Source organism: Hypanus sabinus, chromosome 13 (assembly GCF_030144855.1).
Source record: "Hypanus sabinus isolate sHypSab1 chromosome 13, sHypSab1.hap1, whole genome shotgun sequence".
Classification (NCBI taxonomy): Eukaryota; Metazoa; Chordata; class Chondrichthyes; order Myliobatiformes; family Dasyatidae; genus Hypanus; species Hypanus sabinus.
This window is the reverse complement of record NC_082718.1, coordinates 77006627-77031691: the sequence shown is the minus strand read 5'-3', so window position 1 is coordinate 77031691 and position 25065 is coordinate 77006627. Positions and strand designations below refer to the sequence as shown.

At 42.3% G+C, this 25065-nt stretch overlaps 1 protein-coding gene across 1 annotated transcript in view; it reads right to left on the bottom strand.

Annotated features, from left to right (window-relative positions):
- Nucleotides 1-25065, bottom strand: part of ptpn11a (protein tyrosine phosphatase non-receptor type 11a) — a 75083-nt gene that overhangs the window by 5509 nt on the left and 44509 nt on the right. The window contains exons 12-15 of the mRNA XM_059987935.1: nucleotides 15575-15642; nucleotides 13996-14147; nucleotides 7743-7858; nucleotides 833-937 (exon numbers count right to left, since the gene is read on the bottom strand). Of these exons, the coding sequence (XP_059843918.1) occupies nucleotides 868-937; nucleotides 7743-7858; nucleotides 13996-14147; nucleotides 15575-15642 (406 nt within the window). The 3' untranslated portion in view covers nucleotides 833-867. The remainder of the gene's footprint in view (nucleotides 1-832; nucleotides 938-7742; nucleotides 7859-13995; nucleotides 14148-15574; nucleotides 15643-25065) is intronic.

The window sequence follows — 25065 nt, the reverse complement described above, 5'->3', positions numbered from 1 at the left end:
CTTGCCAAAGTAGGCACAGAGATGAAGGTGGTGGAAGAAGAGCTTAACATCATGGCGGGCCCAGAACTCACTGAGGTGTGGGCACAGGGGTACAAAAATGAGGCCTTTACTGAGGACAGAACATTCTGCCTCAGACAGGGGAAGGTCAGAGGGAATAGTGAAGGCACAGCATGGATGAGAGCTAGGATCAGAGTGGAGTGGGGAAGAGGGTTGGTAGTGTCTGAGGAGAGGGAAGGGTTGGGGTTTTCAGGGAAGGTGGGGTGGAAGGAAGATGGAGTATTTGAGGACCCAAGAGCTGACGGTGGGACCTGAGAGACACAGGATTGCAGAGTGGTGGTAGCGGAAGGAGAGGCTGAGGTTCCCATGGCAGTACATTAAGTTCTGGCCTGGAGGTGCTGTTGGTCAAGGTCCGGACTGCAGTCAGCGTTGGAAGCTGTGCAGTAAGCACTTTGAAAGTGTCTGTGGTCATTGAAACCTGCATTGATGGCAGTGAGTCCAGGTTCTGAAAATGAAGGCCATGTTAGAATGTGAAACTGATCTTCGAAAACTGAAACAACTGATTCTCAGTCATGATCACGTGCTTTGGATATTAAGGGAATAGACAGGAAGGCTAAAGGGCAGGATAAACTGTAGTCAGACCTTATGACACAGAAGGGACTGTTATGAAATGTTTCTGCTTCGCCTGCTTATAAAACATCCTTTTACTCACAATCACAATTTGAGGTTAAAGTTTAAGAGAAAAGTGAAACTGGATGACTGATTATCAACAGCCTTCAGGAAACATGGCTCATTTTTCTTTTAAGAACTATGGTGGTTAAGTAATAAATCTTACCTTTTCTTTCCATTCTGCTACAAACTGGTACACTTTCATCTATGGCCTTTTTGCTGCTGCATCAAGCCAACATTTTCATATATCCTGCCACCCTCATCTTTCATCCTGCAACGCAAGACCGCACAAGAACATTAAGGAACGGAAACAGGAGTTTGTCATTCAGTCTCATGCCTACTCTGCTACTCTAGGTGCCTGTGGCTGACTTTTTATTAATCCCAGCATCATTTTCCTGCCAAAGTCCAATGTCTCCTGATTTCCTTAATGTTGTTAAACTGAATACATCACTACTATAGCCAGCCATCTCTCACTCTCCATATATATGTAAGGTTCTCAGTAATGTTAACTGTTAAGGATAATGAAATGGTTTCTCTGTAGCTGCCATATTTGGGTTATAACTTCAGATAACGGGGAACTAACCAATGGGAGACATGTTATTCTATCTTGTATGTCTGGGAACCGAGTTTGTTCACGGGCTTTCGGTCAAGGCGAGTGAAGAGGAAGGACGAGTGCAGGGAGCGCCTGGTGATCACCGTATGAAGTATACGGGAATTCGAGGGTCCAGAGGTTGGCAGCGTTTCAGCGGAGGTCGTTTAAGGAGGAACACCGGAGGCCTGAGCTCCAAGGAAAGGAGACGTGTGCATGGACTGTTACCTTTAATAAGAGTGGCGCCTTTGTCTTTTATATTTTGTTCTCTACTAACCACACAATAAAATAAGAGTTATAAAGTGTAATCATTTAATTGCTTATCGTGTACTGTCTGATATTTGCGGTGTGAGTTTGTGCATCCCCCCCCAAACTTGAATGCTCTATTTGGTGGGGCCAAGAGCTGATTCCCCTAGACCGGGGGTCGGCAACCTGCGGCTCCCGAGCCATTTGTGGCTCTTTCACCTCTGTGCTGCGGCTCCCTGTGGCTTTGGGAAATAATTGGTCAGTATTTAATTAAAATGTATTTTATGTTAGTTTGTTAGCTTTTGAAATGTAATTATGGTGATCTTGTACAACCTAAGTGTAGCGACACATTTCCTGCCACATCCGAAACGGCTCACAATTAGCCAGCATTCCGGCTAAGGGAGATAGCCTACGGGGGTTTGTGAGTACGCGTCTTTTGCAGCATCTGCGTCCATGGGGGGCTGGGTTGAGGGAGGCTTAAAAGCAAGGCTGTTTAGTTCGAATAAAGCTATCTTTGACTGCAGTTTACTGACACCGCTACAACGTGTTTTTATCGCTGGCTGTCCAGACGGAAGGTGCTGAAACGCTTTGTCGCGTGTCTGGAAGAAGTGAAAACTTTCCTGGGCAGCAAAGGGCTCACCTTTCCTGAGCTGGAACAGCCAGAGTGGCTGGAAAAGCTACACTTCATGGTAGACATGACAGCGCACCTGAACACGCTGAACACAGCTCTTCAGGGGAAAGGACGTACAGCCCTGCACATGTTGGAGGATGTTTTGGCATTCGAGCGCAAGTTGACAGTGCTTGCCAGAGATTTACAGAAAGGCACTTTGTCTCACTTCCCCAATTTGAGAGAGTTCAAACAAGGTCACGACATGATAATTTCGGAGTATTTACATTCTGCAATCATCGCAATGCAAACATCGTTTGGGAAACGCTTCTGTGAGTTCAGAGAGGAAAAAAACACATTATCCTTCCCGGTCACTCCCTTAAGCATCGATCCTTCCCTACTGAATACGACTGCATTGGCAGGTGTGAGTCAACCTGATCTTGAGATGGAACTGGCCGACATAGCCGACAAAGACATATGGGTGTCCAAGTTTAGACGCTTGACAGCAGACCTTGAAGATGTTGCCCGTCAGAAGGCCGTTCTTGCTCAGAAACACAAATGGAGTGATATTGAAAACCTCACAGATGACAGCTTGCGATCCTGTGTAAAGATGAAGGTGACATCATACAGCCCTGATGTGCAGACGCTGTGCGCTGAGGTCCAGGAGCAGAAATCCCATTAACCAAGTATGATAAATATTTTAATTGCCTATTATTTTATTTATATTCATATTTTTTCATTGTTCAGTGAAATAGTCCTTTCATTTTTCAGGATGACAGCTGGCTGACGTTATTTTTGGTTTGCTGCTGGCGGAAAATTTAAGTTCGGCGTTTTTCATAAATACAAGAAGGACTCAAATAGACATTGAATATTTTACTTAAAAGTAACTTTCAACCCAACGTCTTTTTTTCGGAGTTCAAAATGTTTTTGTTGCATGCAGAAATGTAATTTCGTTTTCTCTGCAGGAGTTCATCAATTTCATAAATGCAACACATTATAGTTTGTTTATACATAGCATAAAGGCAAAAAAAAACGTTGTATGCAGTGTTATTTCATTTTAAATGTCAAACGGGTTTTGCGGCTCCCAGTGTTTTCTTTTCTGTGGGAAACGGGTCCAAGTGGCTCTTTCAGTGGTAAAGGTTGCTGACCCCTGCCCTAGACAAATGTGTGGGTAAGCCTCGTGGGCTACATTTCTGGGGGCTTGTCCGGGATTTGATTCTGTGGTATAGTGGCGACCCAGGGGAGGTGGGACCATGGCGTGTTCAGGGTGCTGAGTTGCCTGCAGCTAAGGGCAGAGATTTTAGAGAACAGGTTCTCTCATTACTGAGAGTGAGGGAAAAGAGTGGCCAGATTTGGGAAGTTTGATTAGTTCCCATCTCCCAGCGACAGGTGAGAGTTCTGAGTTGGCATCCGCCATTACTTCCCCGGTGAGTAAGGCAGCGGGGCCCCGCCAGAAGCTAAGAATTTTCTCAGGAATAACGACCACTCCTGAAGGGGAGGAGGATTATGAGACATGGGTGGAGCAAACCTCGCAGTTGTTAGGTGAGTGGCAGCTCTGATGATGAAAAGCGACAGAGATTGGTTGAAAGTTTGAGGGGGCTGAGGTAGTTTGAGGTGTGAAGGTTAACCAGCACTCAGCCTCCCTTGCTGAGTATCCAGATGCATTGAAAAACACTTTTGGGTTGACTGGGAGCTCCTGGAGGAGTTTTAAAACATGGGCCAGGAGAAGGGTGAGAAGCTCTCCATGTACCTTTCTCGGCCAGACAGACAGGTTTGCAGTGCCGGGGGGGGGGGGGGGGGGGACAGTCATTTGGGTGGCTGAGGTGGATCAGTTGAGGATGGACCAGGTAATCAGGGGCGCCCAGGCTGAGGACAGCACTGCATCTCCAGCAGTCCTATAAAACGCAACCCCCTCCATTGGTCGTTCAGCTGATCAGAGAGGTGTGGGAGGACTCTGTCAGCAGGGTATCATCCTTGGTTGTGGTGGAGTGAGTGGAGCCAGCTCCACCCGGGAACTGATGAAGGAGGTGCTGGCAGAGCTGAGAACTAAGAGGTCACAGGGGTTCAGAGTGGGGGTGGACCCTTCGTATGATAGGACTGGTAGGGAGGGTCCCACCCTCAGGGGATGGACCGTGCAGAGGGCTGCGGGTAGCCGGTGTTCCACGAGAAGAGGGGTGGCCGGCAGTGTGTGCTATAACTGTGGGAATGAGGGACACTTCCAGCAGGACTGTGAGTGGCAGGAAGCCCCTCGGAAGGTGAGCTCCCGGGTATCAAAGCAGGGAGAGGTGTCGGGAAACTTAAAGGAGACCCAGTGAGTGAATGGCCTGGTGTCCCTGGGGGAACACATTCCTAGCAATGTACCAAGGAACCCCCGAAAGCAAAAGACCCTATTCCCGACAGATTAGTGAGACCCCGCTCCAGCATGTCACTACGAATATAGGGAATCTATGCTAAAGCCATACTCGACACCGCGTCGCAGGTCACGTTACTCTGCTGTTCATTCTACAACCGGTATCTGAAGCATTTGCCCTTGACCCCGTTCGATGCACTGGAGATTTGGGGTATCGGTGCTGGTGATTATCCGTATGATGATTATTTGTCAGTGAAATTGGAGTTTGCGAAGGCCATTGTGGAAGTGTCTGAGGTTCTTGAGAATTTGGTGCTGGTTTATCCAGATCTGGTTGAGACCGGTGGTGTTTCCATTCTGGTGGGGACCAACACCTCTCTGGTACGGAGGCTTATGGGGACCTTCAAGAAGAAGGTGGGTGAGAGCTTTTTGGGGACCCTGTCTATGCACCCAGTGTTTCGAGCTGCTTTTGAGAAGTGCGTGGCTGCATTGGGCTGGATACTGAACTTAAACGAGGGACTGTGTGGTGCACCCAGTCGAAGCCTAAGATAATACGGCCCAGGGAAGAAGTGAGAGTGATGGGGACACCCAGATTTCCTGTAGTGCCTGAGGGCGAGGCCCTTTTAGCGGATGCTCCGGAAGACCTCGAAAGGGAGTCGCGATTTCCACCTGGGGTGCTGGAGAGGCCCGAATTGTAGAGGCCTTTAGTGGTACAGGCGAGCAGGATGGCTGTGATTGTCAGGAACACTACGAAGAGAGAGATCACCTTTAAGAGAGGGATGCCCCTGGCACATTTGTTCCCAGTGACAGTAATGTCTAGTAATGTGAGGCCTGCTGGGGAGAAATCAGTGGAGAAAAGGGAAAAGTTGACCACGGAGTCATTCAACTTCGGGTTCTCCTGAGCCACTGGGTTGGAAAAGGAGGCTTGTGCAGAAGATGTTGAAGCTGGAAGGTGTCTTTTCCCTGGGCAAGTTTGATGTGCTGATATAATGGTTTCTCTGTAGCTGCCATGTTTGGGTTATAACTTCAGATAACGGGGAACTAACCAATGGGAGACATGCTATTCTATCTTGTACGTCTGGGAACCGAGTTTGTTCACGGGCTTTCAGTCAAGGCGAGTGAAGAGGAAGGACAAGTGCAGGGAGCGCCCGGTGATCACCGTATGAAGTATACAGGAATTCGAGGGTCCAGAGGTTGGCAGCGTTTCAGCGGAGGTCATTTAAGGAGGAACACCAGAGGCCTGAGCTCCAACGATTTTTGTGTGCATGGACCTTTAATAAGAGTGGCGCCTTTGTCTTTTATATTTTGTTCTCTACTAACCACACAACAAAATAAGAGTTATAAAATGTAATCGCTTATTGTGTACTGTCTGATATTTGTGCTGAGTTTGTGTTGGGGTACATTACACAGAATTACCCCCACCCCCCAAACTTGAATGTTCTATTTGGCGGGGCTCAAAGCTGATTTCCCTAGACAAATGTGTGGGCAAGGCTAGTGGGCTATATACACAAAAACAGTGCCCCAACTATTTATCTTATATGGTTGGCAATGAATTAGTTGTAGCTGTGAACACAGTCCATGGCATAAAGCAGGTGGGGAATCCCTGGTCTAAACAAAACAATTCTACTGACGGATAACACCACATTATAGTCATCACATCCTGCAACTACCAATAATAGTGCATTTTGAGAGATGGGGTCAGAATCAGGATTTTCACCAGTATATGTCGTGAAATTTGTTAACTTTGCGGCAGCAGTACAATGCAATATATAATAAATATTAAAAATGAATTAATGTATATGTATATTAAATAGTTAAATTAAAATAAGTAATGCAAAAACAGAAATTTTCAAAAAGGCAGTGTTCACTACCTCACTAGTGCGAGTGAGGGAAGAACTTAAAACAAGGCTTTCTTTCTTTCTCCCAAAATGTTGGGATATTAAATTTAAGATTATGAATTTGAAGGCTAATTCACTGCTGCTCTAATACAATTAATGTTTCCCTGGCCACTGAGTACCTGCATCCCCATTCCTTATCGCTATTAAATGCATTGTGCATGCAGCAAAGTTAGCCACCATAACTTCACAGTACTGAATAACTACAGCTGCAATATTTAAGTTCTTTTAGTTACTTCTCACAAGTGACAAAGTTTTAATTTACATATTTTTAACATTGCTAAATGATAACTCTTTATTAATGTCTCTTGTAAGAAAAAGCAAATCTGTAGCTGCTCCCAGAAAGGGAATAAATGCAGACATCTCTTCCAATAACTCACATACAAAGGTTCGGCAGGTTAACATTAAGCATTTTATGATAATCTAGCAATTTCATTAAAAACATCTCAATTTCACTCTCAATAATTGTCCAAATTGATCACAGAGATTAATTTTCAATTGATGTATTCTGCACAGCTCAACACCATTCATGTTAGTAAGAATCAACAAGCAGGAAAGTGCTGTTTCTAAGAGAGTGAACTTTAACCTTGTGAGAATGACCATTATGAATGTTTAATTAAGTATGCTCCCTGCAGGATTCACAGAACCTTTTGCATATTAGAACAGAATATGATTAATTATCCTTCACCAGTATAGTGCAGAAATATATCAAAGTCAATAAGGAGGCAGAGCTAAGTGATATAGAGACTAAAGCAAATAAAATTTGCCCAACCCCAAATGAAATAAGAGTGCTACTGACACTTAGGAAAGGTCCAATAAATTACAAGTAGCATGGCATCATTACTTGCCTCCAGCAGTTTGTCCACTTCCAGCACAATTAATGATCTTAAACTCTAAATGAACCCAAAATCAATGTTGCTTTTAATACATGCAAAAGGAACAAATGGTCAGAACTTCCTGCAGCAGACTTGCCCTTGCGCCTTTCAGAACAAAATATTTTTAATTCACACAGTTCTTGGAAGTGCTGATAAACATGCAGCAAGGGAAAGAGTGGATCTGGGTCTCGAATAAGAAAAACACATCAACATGGCATTTCCTTAAATAACAGTGATCAATCAACAGAGGGCAAGTGGGAATGGAGATGGGGGAGTGTGAGGGATGTGCACTGGGTGGACAAGTACCAAGTCAGATACAATTGAGAAAGTTTAATAACAACAGTGGACAAGCGAGAAAGAAAAAGAAAGACATTTAAAATTCACCATTTTTAAACATCGCCCCAAAAAGTTTGATACCAGATGGAATGAGAATGCACACTAAGTATATTCAGTAGCAGAAGTCACATAGTTACAGATATATATTTAAAGCTAGATCAATGTGAAGGACTGTACTTACTCTGTACACACTTGATTGGGTGTGCAAGGAGGGAAAGGACTCTGATCTCCTCCACACGTCAGGTCTGATAAGGAATATTTTATGTTTGTATATTCACGGCCCTTTATCTTGCTTTTCTGGAAGACAGGCAATGTCCTTGTTAGAACGTTTATGGAGAACTGTGTACACATGAATGTGTTCAAGCACAAGCAAAGTCACTTTTGGGGTTTAAAAAATTCTGAAAATAAATGTGTCTGTTTTTTTTCCTTATAGTGCCCAGCACATACTGTCAGGTCCGCTCCACCTGTCTAATGACAATAAATGGTTGTACGGGACAGGATTTCATTAGTGAAACTGTTATGTGGAGAGTTCAACATACCAGATGTAATTTTAGAAAATGAGCCAGGCCTGGTGGCAGACCTGATAGTGGGTGAACATTTTGGAAATAATGACGATCAATTATGCTTTAAGCTGGTAATGAACAATGATAACATTGAATATTGTGCAAAAGTACTAAACAGGGGGAGGAGAAATTGTAACAGGATGGGACGAGAGCTAAGGGGCATTGATAGGCAGCAGCTGCTGTTGGGACATGTCCAAATCTGACAAGCAGGGGTAGTTTAAAGACAAGTTGACAGTGTTCAGTATCAGCATGTTCTGTAAGAAGCGAGGATAAAGATGGTAAGGTAAGAGAATCATGGATGTCCAAAGAAGTCCTAAATTTAGTCAGGAAGGAAAAAGAAGCATACACAAAGCTTAGAAACCTAAAATCAGACCGAGCCCCTATGGAATATAAAGATGGCAGGAAAGTGCTCATGCAGGCAATTAGAAAGGCTGAAAGAGGCCATGAATTGTTCTTGGCAAAGAGGATCAAGGATCATTATAAGGAATTTTATACTTATATTTATGAGGATAACTAAGGGCAAGTCCACTGAAGGATGTGGGGGGTGGGGAGTTTGTGGTTGGAGATGAAGCAAGTGGCCTTGGTGTTTACGAAGGAGGAGAAAGTGGGAGATATTGAAAGCAGAGTGGGGCATGTTAATATGCTGGGAGATTCTGAGGTCTGGATAAACCCCAGGGCCAGATGCCGTATATACTGGGATACTGAAAGAAACAAGTGAGGAGATAGCAGGGTCTTTGACAATAATCTCTGTATCCTGACTAGCAACAGGGAAGGAAGGCCCCAGAGAATGGGAGAGTAGCAAATGTTTTGTCTTTGTTCAAGAAGGGAAATAGGGATAATTCGGGTAATTTAAGGTTAGCGAACCAGTGGTAGGCAGGGAAGCTATTGAAGAGGAAATTGAGGGATGGAACTTGTAGACATTTGGAAAGGAATAGCCTGCTTAGGTAAAGTCAGCATGGCTCTGTGCAGGACAGGATATGTCTTATAAACTTGGAGAGTTTTTTTTTGAGGTGATGGAGCTTGATGAGAGTAAGGCAGTGGACATTAGTACATGAATTGTGGTAAGGCATTTAACAAGGTTCCTCATGGTAAGGTGATTCAGAAAATAAAGAAGCCTATTCAATCTCTCTCCAGGACTAAAGTCCTCCAGTCAAGGCAGCATCCTGGTAAATCCCCTTTCCATTCTTTCCAGTGGAACTACATCCTTCCCAGTATGGCAACACAATATGTCAAGTATAGTCTAACCTCTGCTTTGTGAACTTGCACCACAACATCTCAATTTTTATAATCTATGGCCTAATACATGAAAGTACACATGCAACTTAGCTCCTATGTTGCCACTTTGAAACAACAATGGACTCGAACCCTGAGGCCCCCCACTTAACAACATTCCATGGCATTCTACCATTTACTGGACCCATGCTAACTCTGTGACTTCTCAAAATGCACCATTTCACACTTGTAAAGATAAAAGTCCATCTGTTAATCCTCTGCCCAACTTCCATTTGATCTATATCCTGCTCTAACCTTCCTCACTATCCACAGCACCACCAACGTCATCCACAAGTTTATTGATCAGAACTCCTTTGTTCGCATGTAAGCTGGTAATACATATCCCAAACAAAAAAGGATCCCAGCAACAATCCATGTGATACATTGTTGGTCACCATCTTCAATCAGAATAGCATCCTCCCACACTAACTTCTCCCTATCACAAAGCTGATTTTGGACACAATTAACTAGTTCACCTTGGATCTCATACGACTTGATCTGGATAGTCTGTCATGTGGGACCTTGTCAAATACCTTGCGCATGTCCATTTAGATAACTTCTGCCATCCTCCTTTCAATCTTCTTCAAGAAGTCATGCCGACTATCCTTGATCAGTGCCTCAATTTCCAAATGTATTAAATCCTATCCCAATAATTCCCCTACCATTGATGAAAGGGTCACCAGCTTATAGTGACCTGGCTTATCCTTACTGCCAGCATTACCTATCTCGCAGTCTTCCAGCACTTCACTGTGGCTAACAAGAAGTAAAAATTTCCATCAGCTATTGCTTCCCTTGAATTGTATAACATTCCAGGACAGATTGTAACTGTTGCTGCGGATTTATCAACCTGTGTCCCATGATATCTAACACTCCTTCTTCAGATTTCAGATACATTGAAACATACAGTGAATCATGTCATTTGCATAACCTAAGGATGTGCTGGGGACAGCCCACGAGTTATATGTAATACTGATCTTGCTCCAGCTCATCACTGAACTTTCTAATTTCCAAGATCTTTTCCTTGGTGAGTATAAATAAGAGGTATTCATTAGACCCTCACCTATATAGCCTGGGCCCACACTGATTACGTCTTTGGCTTCTACAAAGTCTCCTTCTTTCCTTGGCTGCGCTCTTGCTTCGGAAATGCTTCAAAAATATCTTGTCATTCTCCTTAACCTTACATGTCAAACATAATTCATGACTCCTTTCTGTCTTAACATAGAAGCATAGAAATCTACAGCTCATTACAGGCCTCTATGGCCCACAATGTTGTGCCGACCATGTAACCTCCTAGAATTTCCCTACCACATAGCACTCTATTTTTCTAAGCTCCATGTACCTTGCTAGGACTCTCTTAAAAGACCCCACTGTGTCTGCCTCTACCACCTTCACTGGCAGTGCATTCCACACACCCACCATTCTGTGTGGAAAAACTTATCTCTGACAACCCCCTTGCACCTACTGCCAAGCACCTTAAAACTATGCCCCCTTGTGTTAGCCATTTCAGCCCTGGGAAAAAGCCTCTGGCTATCCACACCATCGATGCCTCTCATCATCTTGTATAGCTCCATCAGGTCACTTCTCATCCTCCATTGCTCCAAGGAGAAAAGGCCAAGGTCAATCACCTATTCTCATAAGGCACGCTCCCCAATCCAGGCAACAATCCTGTAAATCTCCTCTGCACTCTCTCTCTATTATATCCACATCCTTCCTGTAATGAAGTAACCAGAACTGAACACAATATTCCAAGTGGGGTCTAACTAAGGTCTTATATAGCTTTACCATTACCTCATGGCTCTTGAACTCAATCCCACAGTTGATGAAGGCCAACACACCATTTGCTTGATTAATTTAACCCCTGTCTTACATATTCTACATTCGTCAAGACATCCTTGTGAAGAATATACAATTTGATCAATTATTTCATCTACCTGCTGTACAAATTATAATTTAGGGATCTTAACTTCTCTGGCAAAGACTGTTATGTCGTAGTCTTACTCCAATGAAGATGGAAAGTAAGCATAATTTTTTTCTCTATGTCAAATCTCTCTTTCTTGAAGTCACTTTAAGCAATGATCCCCAACCTTTTTGCCAGGGCCTCTTACCATTTACCAACGGGTCGGTGGACACCAGGTTGGGAACCCCTGCTTTAAGGAGTCCTTGACCTTGTGGTGCAGTTGTACCAAACTGGGTCCATTATTTATGCAGCCAAAGCCAGAAGCAAAATTCCTACATATGGCTGCAAGTAAATTCAGTGGTACAGTGGATTCCGGTTAATTCGACACATCAGGACCAGTACATTTAAGCAGCTGCCCCAATCAGCCAAAGTTTCATGGAAACAATTTAAAAGGTATAAAAAAAGAAACTGAGTGGCAAACATTTAATGAAATACAGAACAAATTAGAACACTATCAGTACTACTGGTGGTTGTCCGTCGTATCTGATGGTGACAGACCAATATGAAATTGGAGAAGCTGTTGCCCTAGGGCAGTTCCATTCTCTCGACCTCGGAAGTCCAGGTCCAGTGGTGCAAGTAGCTGTTACAACTGGGGTCTTCCTTGGCTGCAGTGGATGACCATGACTTCTGTGCCTCATTATGCCCTTCACTCTCCCTGGAGCATCAGAGAACTCCCTTCCTGGCCATGACCTCACGGTCGATCTCATCCACCCAGTTCGCTGGAGCTGATAGGACAGGCACGTCCCCAGCTCTCCAGGGAGGGAGATCCGCTGGCTACCCTCACTTGGTCTAGCCCACCTATCGAAGCGGTGTGCTGGGGTGTGGCTGCTGTCACATGCAAACAACTACTTGGAGCCACAGGTCAGAGCTGAGTGCATAGTGAGACACAAAGATAACATTCAAAATAATTGTCAATACCTTCAAATTCTTCATAGTTCCTAACGTGAGGCGGTGAAATTGTTATTTTTTCACTCCCAGCCATTTCTGGTGTTTCCAAGCCTGAATGCTTGAAACTGCAGTGAGCAAAACAGCTCTGAATGGTCTTACCACTCATTTTTTTGCCATTCATCAGTGATTAAAAATTGCTGATTTTTAAAAAAAATCACACACACAATTGACGTTATTTAAAAACTGCTGTAGTATCTAATGACCACACAAGCACACGCAACTGACACTAGTTTGGCAACAGACTCCTGTCCCAACTAAGTGGCATAAGGTCCCAAATAAATTAAAGGCCATTTTCTCAATCAGACTTTGTTCATTACGAGTTGCCCCAAATAAGTGCTTCCTGATTAACCGACAGGCCAATTAACTGGCATCAACCGTAAACAAATTAAAATCCTCCTCCACCAAATTCTTACTGGGATCTCAACCACACAACTAATAATGAAGCACAAGTATACCAGGTGGGAAAAGCACAGGCTGAATTCAACACATCCAAAAATACACTTTTTTTAAGGAACAGTCACTGAGCAACCTGGGTTGGAAAAATGATTTTTAAAAAAATATTTCAGGAATAGTACAACAAATCCAATATTTCACATCTCACAATAGAGATCAGTTAGCTCTGGAGATTCAAACTGTAATGCTAATCATATGCTTAGCTCAGTCTCACATTGGGAAGTGTACTGCCCATGGACATTATACTTTTCCATGCAATTCATACTTACAGATACACACATATAGAGCAGGATGATAATGAAGAATTAAGGAATTAAAACAAGGTAATGGGCTGAGGATTGGTCAATGACATTCAATCCACATAAGTGCAAGGAGTTGCATTTTGTGAAGTCAGACTAGAATAGGACTTGTACAACAAACGTTGGCACCAGGGGAGGTCTGTGGAACAGAAGGACCCAGAAAAACAAGTACACAGTTTGTTGAAAGTGGAATAACAGGTAGGTTGGATGGTGAAGGTGCTGTCGGGCACACTGTTCGTCTTCTGGGCATGGAGCTTTGATGTAATGTTGCAGTTGTACATGATGTTGACTCACTTGGAGTATTGTGCATAGTTTTGGTCACCCAGTTATGGGAAAGGCATTATTAATCTGAAATGCATGCAAAGATTTATAAGAATGTTGCCAGGACTCAGGGATCTGAGTTGTAGAGAGAGGTTGTGTAAACTAGGATTTAATCTTTTGGAATGTAGCAGACACAGAGGTGTGACCTTATAGAGGTAAATAGGGTGAATGCACATTTCCCAAGGAAAGGAAACCAAAAACTGGAGGGCACTTATACAAGTTGGGAGGGGGAAGATTTAAGGAGCCCAAGGGGCAACTTCTTCACACAGAGAAGTTGAATGAAGAATGAGAATGAAGTGCATGAAGAATGAGCTGCCGGAGACAGTAATTGATGCAGGTACAATTACAACGTTAACAACATCTGGATATGCATATTAATAAGGAAGGATCAAGGAAGTGGGACTAGCTTAGGTGAGCACTGTGGTTGGCATGGAGAAGTTGGGCTGCTTCTGTACTGTATAACATACTAAGCTTCTTTCCTGAGCAATAGCTGGGCAGAGTGGCCAAAGAAATTAAGATACACGTCCAGCTCAAACTAATTTGAAAAACAAAGATGAAAAGACAGTTTGTAGAACAGAATATCTGAAACAGAACTTGTGTTAACATTGCTGCATGTTGTACCTGTTCCTCTTCGATCCGACGCTGCAGTGTTTCGATGTAGTGCTGAACAGCCATGTAAATGAATCTGTACTGGGCTTCTGTCTGAACCATCCCTGAACGCTGCGACCGCACCATCTGGATACTCTTTGGTACATCGATGTCACAGTCTACACCTAAAGTGTGCATTCCACATTACAGAGTGTCCCAGAGAAGGGTTTATATAACAAGTCATTCCCAAAACACATATTTGCAAAATATATTGTAACAGATTCCAGTGCAATATTCACACAAACCACTCATAGCCACATTCAAGACTTGTCTTTCATACACAGCTCCAAATATACACCACAGTGTTGCCTTTCACTACACAAGGAACTAAATTTATCTGTTGAATAAGAAAACTTGTAGGTTTTTCATAATAGCATGGCACACAGGACCTGCTTTAAACCTGCTGCAGACTAGATTCAAGAGCAGCAAGTAAGAATAAAGTTCTTATTTTGGGGTTTAGGTTTTACTTGATGCAAAACATTTGGTAATCTGCAGTAATAAGCACTTTGCAGTCAACTTTGCACATACAGTCAGCCCTCCTTATCCGCAAGGAATTGGTTCCAGGACCCCCCCCCCCCCCCCACGGATATCAAAAAACGCGTATGTTCAAGTCCCTTATATAACCTGTCTCAGTGCAGGTGGACCTTCGGACCCGGGGGAACTCCAGACCTTATTTAACCTGTTTCAGTGCGGGTGGACTTTAGGACCCAGGGGAGCTCCGGATACCCGCCTGTGGCTGCTGCTGAATCCGCAGTGTTTCTGTTCCGTTGACGGAAAACGATCACGATTGAAAATAAAGTGGAAATAATAAAGCGATTGGAAAGAGGTGAAACACCATCGGTCATTGGAAAAGTGTTAGGCTACGGTCGTTCAACGATCAGAACAATTTTAAAGGATAAAGTGACAATAATGGAGCCCCGATGAAAGCTACAATTATTACTAAGCAACGCAGTGGTTTAATTATTGAAATACATACGTTTCTTAAGTGTTTTATATCCATAGAAAGGTAAAATATATACTATACAGGTGTCCACTGCTTTACAAATGTTCGCTTTAAGCCACTTCGCTCTTACAAAAGACCTACATTAGTAACCTGTTTTTGCATTACAAAAAGGATTTTCGCTTTTACGAAAATTTTTTCTATATAAATTAATGGTTCTTCGCTTTACGCCATTTCGGCTTAAGAAAGGTTTCATAGGAACGCTCTACCTTTGTAAAGGGGAGGGGACACCTGTATACTAAGACAAACGTTTGACTAACTGACGCTAAATAATATGTACCAGATGTACCTGTTCTAACTTGCATACAAATCTGACTTAAAGACTGCCTGTACTTTAAATCATCTCTAGATTACTTATAGTACCTAATACAATGTAAATGCTATGTAGATAGTTGTCGTACTGTATTGTTTAGGGAATAATGACAAGAAAAAATAGTCTATACATGCTCAAACAATGAGTGCTGGAGAGAGAACTTCTGGGTTTTCCTGATCCGCAGTTGGTTGAATCCGCACATGCGGAACCTGTGGATAAGGAGGGCCGACTGTACGCACCTTTCTCTCTGATGATGTCAATCAGGATGTCAATCACAATGAAAGTTCCTGTGCGTCCAATCCCTGCACTATTGGAAGAACAGGGGAGTTCAGAATCCAATACACAGTTTAAAAAGTTCAAAATTTAAGTAAATTTTATTATCAAAGTACATATATGTTACCACATACAATCCTGAGATTCATTTTCTTGTGGGCATACTCAATACATCTATAGAATAATAACTCTATAAGAATCAATGAATAACCACCCAACTTGGGTGTTCAACCAGAGTGCAGGAGACAGTAAACTGTGCAAATACAAAAAGAAAGAAACAATAGTAATAACTACTAATAAGCAATAAATAACAATGATCTAACTTGAAGTTAAGATGTAAAAACATCAACCAATCCAATATCAGTGACGCAGACTTCATAATTTAACATGTACTTGCACAAATTTAATAATGTGGTATTGCACAAGAAAAGCTTTACCTACAAAGTGCAACATTAATCTAAGGAACAATTGATTCTTAAAATTACAACGACTGATGAGTCATCCATGTCCTAATGCCAGCACTTTGAAGCTTAACTTTCAGAGACATTACTTGAAGAGAAGGGGTGAGGGTGGATGGAGATTTTGAGGAGGAGTGGGAGAAGAGGAGGAGTGGGAGAAGAGGTTGATGGTTTAGTGGTGAGGGGATGGAGAAAGAAAAGTGGATGTGGAAGGATCAAATGAGGAAGGGTGGGTGAGTAAAGAGAATACTGAAAACAAAAAAAGTGTGTTCTTATTGCACTGTTCAGAAGAGTGCTGATAAGCAAGGACAGACTGGGCCCCCTTGTTTGTGCAGCTCACTGTTATTCAAATGTCCAAAAATATATTTCATGTAGATCACAAAAGCCGCAAATTTTGTCTTGGGTTTGTCAGGTATATTACATGCTTGTGTACCAAGGCATTAGGATACACATTTACAATTCACACCTGGCGTTGTACAAACTTCATTTGGTTATTTGTAACTGCAGACTGAAAAGGGATAGTAACACACAACCAGTCTTCGGCAATATCTCCATCTGATCAATGGCCGTGCTGCCTGGAACATTGACCCCTTTAATTCTTAGCCCTTGGAGAATTTTACTTCCTCCCCGATTCTAAATCTTCACCAATACATGAGATCATCATCATCATCATCATCAATGTTTCTTGGCCAACTCTATCATTGTTACCCAGCCTGATCGGCATTCCTGACCCTCACACTGACTGGGTGGTCATTCCCCCCAACCCAAAGCTCATAAGCCCCCACTCCACAACATCAAATCTAATTGGATTCCAATTGCTGCTGCAGTTCTACACGGCAGTCATTGAGTCTGTCCTGTGCACTACCATCACTGTGTGGTTTGGAGCCGCCACCAAGCAGGATAGAACCTGACTACAGCGCACAGTGAGGACTGCCGAGCGCATCATTGGAGCCTCCCTGCCCTCTATTGTGGACCTGTACTCTTCCAGGTTGAAGAAGAGGACGGGGAACATCATAAAGGACTCCTCCCATCCTGCGCACGGACTGTTTGAACTGCTTCCGTCTGGTAGGCGCTTCAGATCCCTCCAGACTAAGACTAATAGGCACTGGAGAAGTTTTTTCCTTACTGCGGTCACTTTGCTGAACAGTTAACTGCCGGTTAACTGTCGGCTAACTATTACTTGGATTGCACTACTTGTATGTATAATCTATATTTTCATTTATATTTAACATCTGTTATGAGCAGAGAGACAACATCTGCCGGAAGTAAATTCCTTGTATGTGTACAGGTACTTGGCGATTAAAGTCTGATTCTGATGATTTTCTCTTCTCTGCTGCTGCCACCATCAAGGTCCCACGTCACCTGCAGTAAAACAATTACTAAGCCAGCCATTAGGGATAGAAGACTAATGGCACTAGTGAGTCAGCATCCTCAGAAAAGGCAATAAAGTATTTAAAAAAACTAGTTTAATCAAGTGAGCGAGTCTGCAACATGATCATTGTTCTGAAGGTTTATAAACCTATAACGAAGCTCATTTTTGTTCAGTCTTCCTTTGAAAGTAAGAAAACTAATATTTTATAATTAATTACAAATTATTTATGTTTACTAGCCTTATCACAATGTCCGTTTCTTTTCTTAAACTGAAAAACACACAAACTATTTCACTTTCCTCAAAACTTTGCTTTCAATAAATAAATGGCCATGTTCCAAACACCTACACACCATTCTACGCACAATTCCATGATCAATTGTGACCCAGTGACGTGCTATTAGCAAAGCATCAAATTCACACAAAGTGCTGAAGGTGCTCAGCAGGCCATGCAGCGTCTATGCAAGGGGTTATAAACAACTGACATTTCAAGTTGAGACCATTTATCTAGACTCAGTCTGAAACTTCAACTGCTTAATCCCCTCCATAGATGCTGCCAGACCAGATGAGTTCCTCCATCATTGTGTGTGAATTGCTTAAGATTTCCAGCACTTGCAAAATCTTTTATGTTTATAACAAAGCATCAAATCTCATTTCTTCTTACATACATACAGTTGACTCTCCCTTAGAACTGTGGTTTCAAACCCTATCAGCGATAGCATTCCTGACCATAGCCTGGTCAGGTTGCTGGTCAATGACAAATAATTCTCAGGCTATCAAATGGATAGTGCCACAACAGATCCAAAGGAAGTGGAGGATTAGCTGTAGTTACACGCTGCTGAATTTGCCAGAAATTCAGTGTTATGGTGTGTTACTGTTGGATATTAAGAGCATCCAGTACGGCAGATCTATCCAACTAGTGAATTACCGGAAAGCGATGACCCTGGACTCATGTGCACCATGTTACAGCTTGCTTCCACCACCCAGGCGGTACATGATCCAACAAGCAGTGGAAATGATTGGCTTTGTCATTTTTCTTGAGTTTGCAAGAAAGACCCTGAATATAGAATGCAGTGAGTCTGATTTACTGGTTCATTGGCAAGACTGACAGCAGGGGAGCTGTGTTGTCTGAGTATCTTGGGGGCGCCTGTTGTAGTCAGCAGAGGAGATGCTGGAGCTGGCAGTGTGTTGCTGGATTCTAAACCGGGTTAGGGACTTGGCCACTCCTGCCATTGCTGCCCTCCAGTGTACACGCCGAAGAAGATAAGCATCGATCTATAGGCCATGACATTCAGGGACTTGGTCTATATTATTATTCTTCTATACACTTTTAACTGTATGTTTTTCTGCGATCATAATGTTTTGTGCTGTGTGACTGTTGGTACTGTGTTTTGCACAATGGCACCAGAGGAACACTGTTTTCTTTGGCTGTATTTCTGTGTGGTTGAGTGACAACTAAATGAACTTGAATTCACCAGCTTCACAATAGGCGAGCTGCAGAGAAGCTGGAATTAAGAATTAATGGATTCACTGGAATTAGGAAAAGAATGGCCACAGGGAAATAAGAGAAAGAGCTACACAAAATGAAACCATTTTTCATTTGTCTCTCAGGTGAAAAGAAAAGTTTTATGTGAACATCCATCATGTTGGCGAACTAGTTCCTTCATTTCCAGTGGTTTGCCTGTGCTACTTTACAAAGTCTGGAGTACAAAATGCAGAAAGTTAAAATGAAGTACATCAAGCAAAAAGACAGGCAACTAGTAAGTTGTATTTCATTACGTGCTTGGAGAATTGGACATAATGCTGTAATTGTACAGCGCTTAAGCAAGAACCCAACAGAGTGCTGTGGTGCCATTTTTAACCTACATTCTTAAGGAAGCATATTCTTGTTAGTTGCTCTGCAGCTGAAATTGACTTGGTTCCTAGGATCACAGAGCATTGTACATGGAGCAGAATAAGCCTAGACTTCTTTTGAGCTTAAAGAGATAATCTATTTGATTATTAAAAGCAATAACAGAGCAGATATTAAGAGGTTCTGGCTAAAGGAAGCAAAGTCAAAATAGAAAATTCATAACTTCTGGGTGAATGCAACTATTTTACTTTTCAAAAGGAAATTTCATTAGAGAGTTCGGAAGCTTTAGAATCCTACATCCTGGAAGACTGTGGATGAGCAAAGTTTGATATCCACATATTTTGAGCATGCAGGAGACCAAATGAGGCAGTGAATCTTATTGGTGGGCCTAGAAAACTTGAAGGGCCACTTTGTTTTGATATTTCAACAATTTATAAAGTGGCTGCTATAGAGCATTGGGTAGCTTGATGAATCTCTCTACTTGATGAATCTGGTGAGAGAGAAGAGTGGACAGTTACCCTTACCAAGAAAGTTCAAGTTAACTTCTGCATCTTCTTTCTATGAATCCTGGGTGACACATCTTTGCTGTTTTACAAACTCCTTTACCAATACGCAGATTGTGTTATTAGTATGTGGGTTCAGACTCTTAGAAAATACTTCGCAAATTAAGTGTGAGTGGAACATCTACGTGACACTATCAAAAACATTCACCTCTCTTTGCAGGTTCTGACAAAGGCTCTTTGAAAGGAAAAACATTATTCTTCTCTTCCCAGAGATGAGGCCTCATTCTGAGTATCTCTAGAATTTTTGGTTTTTATTTAATCCAGGCAAGTTATGAGAACTTCATCATAGTCCTGATGTGTACTTTAGAGTAAAGAGATGTGAAAAACTGCCTCTGTATATTCAAACTCTGATCTGCTCTTTTGGCCGCAGTATTTGTGATCAGTCCAAATAGATTCCTGGTCAATGGGAATGCCCGAGATATTGATGATGGGGTACTTAATTATCACCATGTAATAAAGTCTCATCTATGGTGAGACTTTTCTTGTTGCAAAAAGGTCATGGCCTGGTACTTACAAAGCAAGATTTGTAACTTCCTTCAATTTCTTTGCATATCCTCTATGTCCATCTTGCCCAATCCTCTACCCTGTTTGGGCCTAGTGCACTACACTGAGGAATGGCTTGTTACAGTTATGGCATGCTTTTGTGTTTGCTTTCCCCACTCAGCTAAGTTTTCCCACTGGACCCAGTCTGTCCACCAGTAGTAAATGACATTGAATGAATTGTATCAGCTGAAAAACTGGCTTCAGCAATTCATCACCTATCTCTTCCATTAGCACATAACATTATGCTGCTCTACATTCCAGCCTTAGGAAAACAGCTTAATTAGCAAGCTGCTTTTCCTGTCTACTGAGCACAGAAATAGCAGAAGGACTCTGAAGGACCAATTTTTTTTTAAATGCATGTTAAGATCATAAGCAATGCTTTACTTCAATCAATTCAGGAAACAGCAAGCAAAGCAGACATTTCTTCACTCCAATGATGTACGAATTTAAAAAAGCACCTGCTTGTAATATTACTAAGTAATCTCTTCAAGGTGTAGTAGTAAATTTGTGATTACTTCTAATTTAAGCAGAAAACAGGGAGGTTAAGGAATTCAGCCTTCAATTGAACAACTTCCCTCAAAGCACTTTGTAACTTGAATAATTCTGATCTTTCTACTCTCCAGCAGACAAGACTGATGTCATGCTTTCTGTTCTTTCCTTTCACAAATTTCACATTTACCTGCTTGATCAGTTTCAACCACTGTTCCAAAATAAACCATTCTATCCAATTTGTCTTACACAAGAAGACTGCGTATTAACCATCTTTCAGGACTCAGAAGTCCAATTTTTTCTAACCTTTCCCAATAAAACCTGGTTTTAACCACAAGGATCCTTGGTTGAATTAAGTAGTTCTCGGATCTTGGCAATTTACTTGCAAATGTTTTGTCACCATGCGAACAGACATTGTCAGTGCACTGTTAACTGCGGAGTGACAGTGCACTGAATGTCTCTTCGCATGGTGGTGAAACATTTGCAAGTAAATTGCCAAGATTCAAGATCAAGTCAGCTCAACTACCAACCACCTGAGCTACACATTTTCCAAATTACTTCCAGCAAGGATCCTTGTTGCGGCACATATTTGTACAATATCCTGGACATTTTATTACTGTTTCATAAAACGTCAATATTACGCAGCAATAGCTTCACGCTGACAGGTTTATTGACTGCTCTGGAAACACAGCTCAGTTTGGTTTGTTTTCTTTAATGGTGTTTTGCAATAATTTGAGTTGGCAAGTATAGCATCACTCCTTCAGTCTCATTTTCCAACACTATTAAGATTAAATAATTGGTTCTTGGCAGCAGAATCCACAATTTGGGTCTAATTGAATGTTTGAAACAAAGTTAATTGTAAATTATTATCCACTGAATACATGTGCAGACGTATTTTTACTGCTGTGACTCTTCATTTGAGATGCAGGGTTTTGCAACTAATGTAAAATTAAATAAAGGATTGTTACAGAGATGTAGGGAAGAGCGTGTAATTGGATCACAAGACAGGAACTGCATTTTAAGGCATTGGTCAGACCATAATTTGGACCACTGAGTGGTTTTGGATCCCTCATCTAAGAAAGGATATACTGGCATTGGAGAAGGTCCAGAGGAGTTTGATGAGAATGATCCTGAGAATGAAAGGGTTAAGGTATGAGGAGCACTTGATATCTCTGTGCCTCTTGCAGGAGTTTAGAAAAATAAGGGGGGACCTCTTTGAAAACTATTCAACATTGAAATGCCTAAATAGAGTGGACGTGGAGAGAATGTTGCCAATAGTGGGGGATTCTAGGACCAAAGGGCACAGCCTGAAAATACAAGGGTGGCCCTTTGGAACAGAGATGAGGAGGAATTTTTTTAGCCAAAGGGTGATGAATTAGTGTAATTCATTGCCACAGATGGCTGTGAAGGCCAAGTTATTGAGTCTATTTAAAACAGGTTGACAGAAAATTGATTATTAAAGATGTCAAAGATTATGGGGAGAAGCAGAAGAATGGGATTGAGAGGAAAAATAAATCAGTCATAATCGGATGGGCTTATTTGGCTCCTATTTCTTTGCTCCAAAATATGAATAAAGATAACTTTGAGATGTAAACTTAATGGTGAGAAATAAGCTGCAATATTGCAGACTGTAAAACAGAGCCAGGAAGGTCACACATTTGATTCTGGAGTTCTGTTCATTAGATGAGAGGCAATGGAGACGTTACAAATGGATAGCTTGATGAATGGAGACAGGCAAGTCCAACACACAAATACATTAAAAATTGAGAGGCTGCAGAAAAGAACTCTAAAATCCATAGCCTCATTGAGAAGGCAGTTATAAAAAAAACACATGCAGATAAAAATCCACAGGTACTGTGGAACGATTTTTTTCCACAACCAGTGCTAGTTAACTTCTTAAAGGCAAAGAGACTACAGGGAAAAGAACATTTCAAATCAGTATCTCAAATTCATTAACAAGCTCAATTTTTATCATGTTCAAGTGATCCTTGGTCTCCTGGATACTAGAGACAGGAACTAACTACAGCAAGCACTTCAAAACAATCTTTCAAAAACTCCTTCAAATTCATTGACAAGATAAGCAAAGTTAACATTTTCTCCTAGGCTAACATCCCCAACACAGGCTCTAATTGTGCTCAGCCAACTCCAATGGGCAGATCACATTATCCACAGACCGAACAGCAGGTATTTCATGTCAAACTCCACCATTGCAAGGGATATCCAGGTGAATGGAGAAAATGCTTCATATTCATTATAAAGATCATAACCTTCTCATCAGCCCCTGGGAATCCCTGGCCTGTCACTGCTTAAAATGGAGCAGCAGCATCTGGAAAGATACTGAACACCTGAAATCTCTTTCAGCTAGAGCAGACTGAGGCCAAAGTGATTAATTTGCTGTCAGTAGACTCCACACAGACTTTCATCAGCTATCTCAAAACACAGATCTACGGTGTAAGGATGTCATCCTAAAGACCATTAGACTAAGGAACAGAATTAGGCCATTCTACTCATCAAGTCTGCTCCGCCATTCAATTATGGCTGATTTATTGTCCCCCTCAACTCTGCTCTGCCATCTCCCCGTAACCTTTAACACCCTTATTAACCAACAATTTATCAACCTCTGCTTTAAATATATCCAACGACTTTGGCCTCCACAGCCATCTATGACAATGCATTCCATATATTCACTACCATCTGAATGAAGAAATTTCTTGTCATCTCTTTTCTTAAGGAATGTCCTAGTATTTGGAGGCTGTGCCCTCTGATGCTAGACTCCCGCACTATAGTGAACATCCTCTTCATGTCCACTCTATCTAAACCTTTCAATTTTCAATAGGTTTCAATGAGATCACCCCACATTCTTCTAAGCTCCAGCGCTTACAGGCCTAAAGCCATCAAATGCTCCTCAGAAGTTTAACCTTTCATTGCTATGATCATCCTCTGGACCGTCTCCAATGCTAGCATATCCTTTCTTAGATAAAGGACCTAAAACTGCTCACCGTATTCCAAGTACAGTCTGACTAATTCCTCAGCATTACATCCTTGCTTTTATATTCTTGTCCTCTTGACGTAGAGCTTGTAATAGAGCTTTAACCAGCAGTCAATCCAGACATCGGAAATTTGGAGAGGAGGGGTCTTCAATCAGGTCCACCACCCGATGATAAAAGGCAGGAGTGGATCATGGCAGTAGAATAGAGCTTTGACCATCGGCTAATTGGTATTTGGGATTAATTAGTTAGAGCAAATTAAGGGAAGGCAGCAGTAAGCGCAGCAGCTGTCGTCTGAGTGGACATAGTCAGAGTGATAATCTTAAGGCTTTAGCTTGTCAAGGCTTCACTCAGAAAGAAAAGGAAAGAGAAGCTCAAGTTTTTTCCTTCTCTTTTTATCTGCTCAGCCAGGTATAAATGTTAGACGAGATAGTGCAAAGCTCCTCTTGCAGGATGTGGGAAAGCAGGGACACCTCCAGTATCCCTGACCACTATAACTGCGAGGAGTGCATCCACCTGCAGTAACTAACAAACACATTAAGGAGTTGGAGCTGGAAATGGATGGACTTCGGATCATTCGGGATGCTGAAGGGGTGATGGACAGGACATCTCGAGAGGTAGTTACACCCAAAGTGCAGGACACAAGAAACTGGGCGACAGTCAAGAAGGGGAAAGGGTTAAGGAGCCAGTGCAGAGTTCTCCGGTGGTCATCCCCCTCAGCAACAGGTATATCACTTTGCATACTGTCAGGTGGGATGACCTAACAGAGGAAAGTCATAGTGGCCGGGTCCCTGGCACCGAGTCTGCCTCTGTAACTCAGATGGGAAGGGGGAAGAAAAGGCATGCTGTGCTGATAGGGTATTTGTAGTTAGGAGAACAGGCAGGGGTTCTGTGGGCGAGGACAAGATTCCCAGATGGCATGCTGCCTCCAAAATATCTCCGATCAAGTCCTCAACATTCTTATGTGGGAGGATGAACAGCCAGAAGTCGTGGTCCATGTAGGTACATGACATGGGTAGGACTAGTGACTAGCTTCTGCACAGGGAGTTAGGTGCTAAGTTCAAGTGCAGAACTTCCAGGGTTGTGATCTCAGGATTGCTACCTGCGTCATGTGCTAGTGAGGCTAGAACTAGGAAGATTATACAGTTTAATATGTAGCTAAGGAGTTGGTGTAGGAGGGAGGGCATAAGATTTTT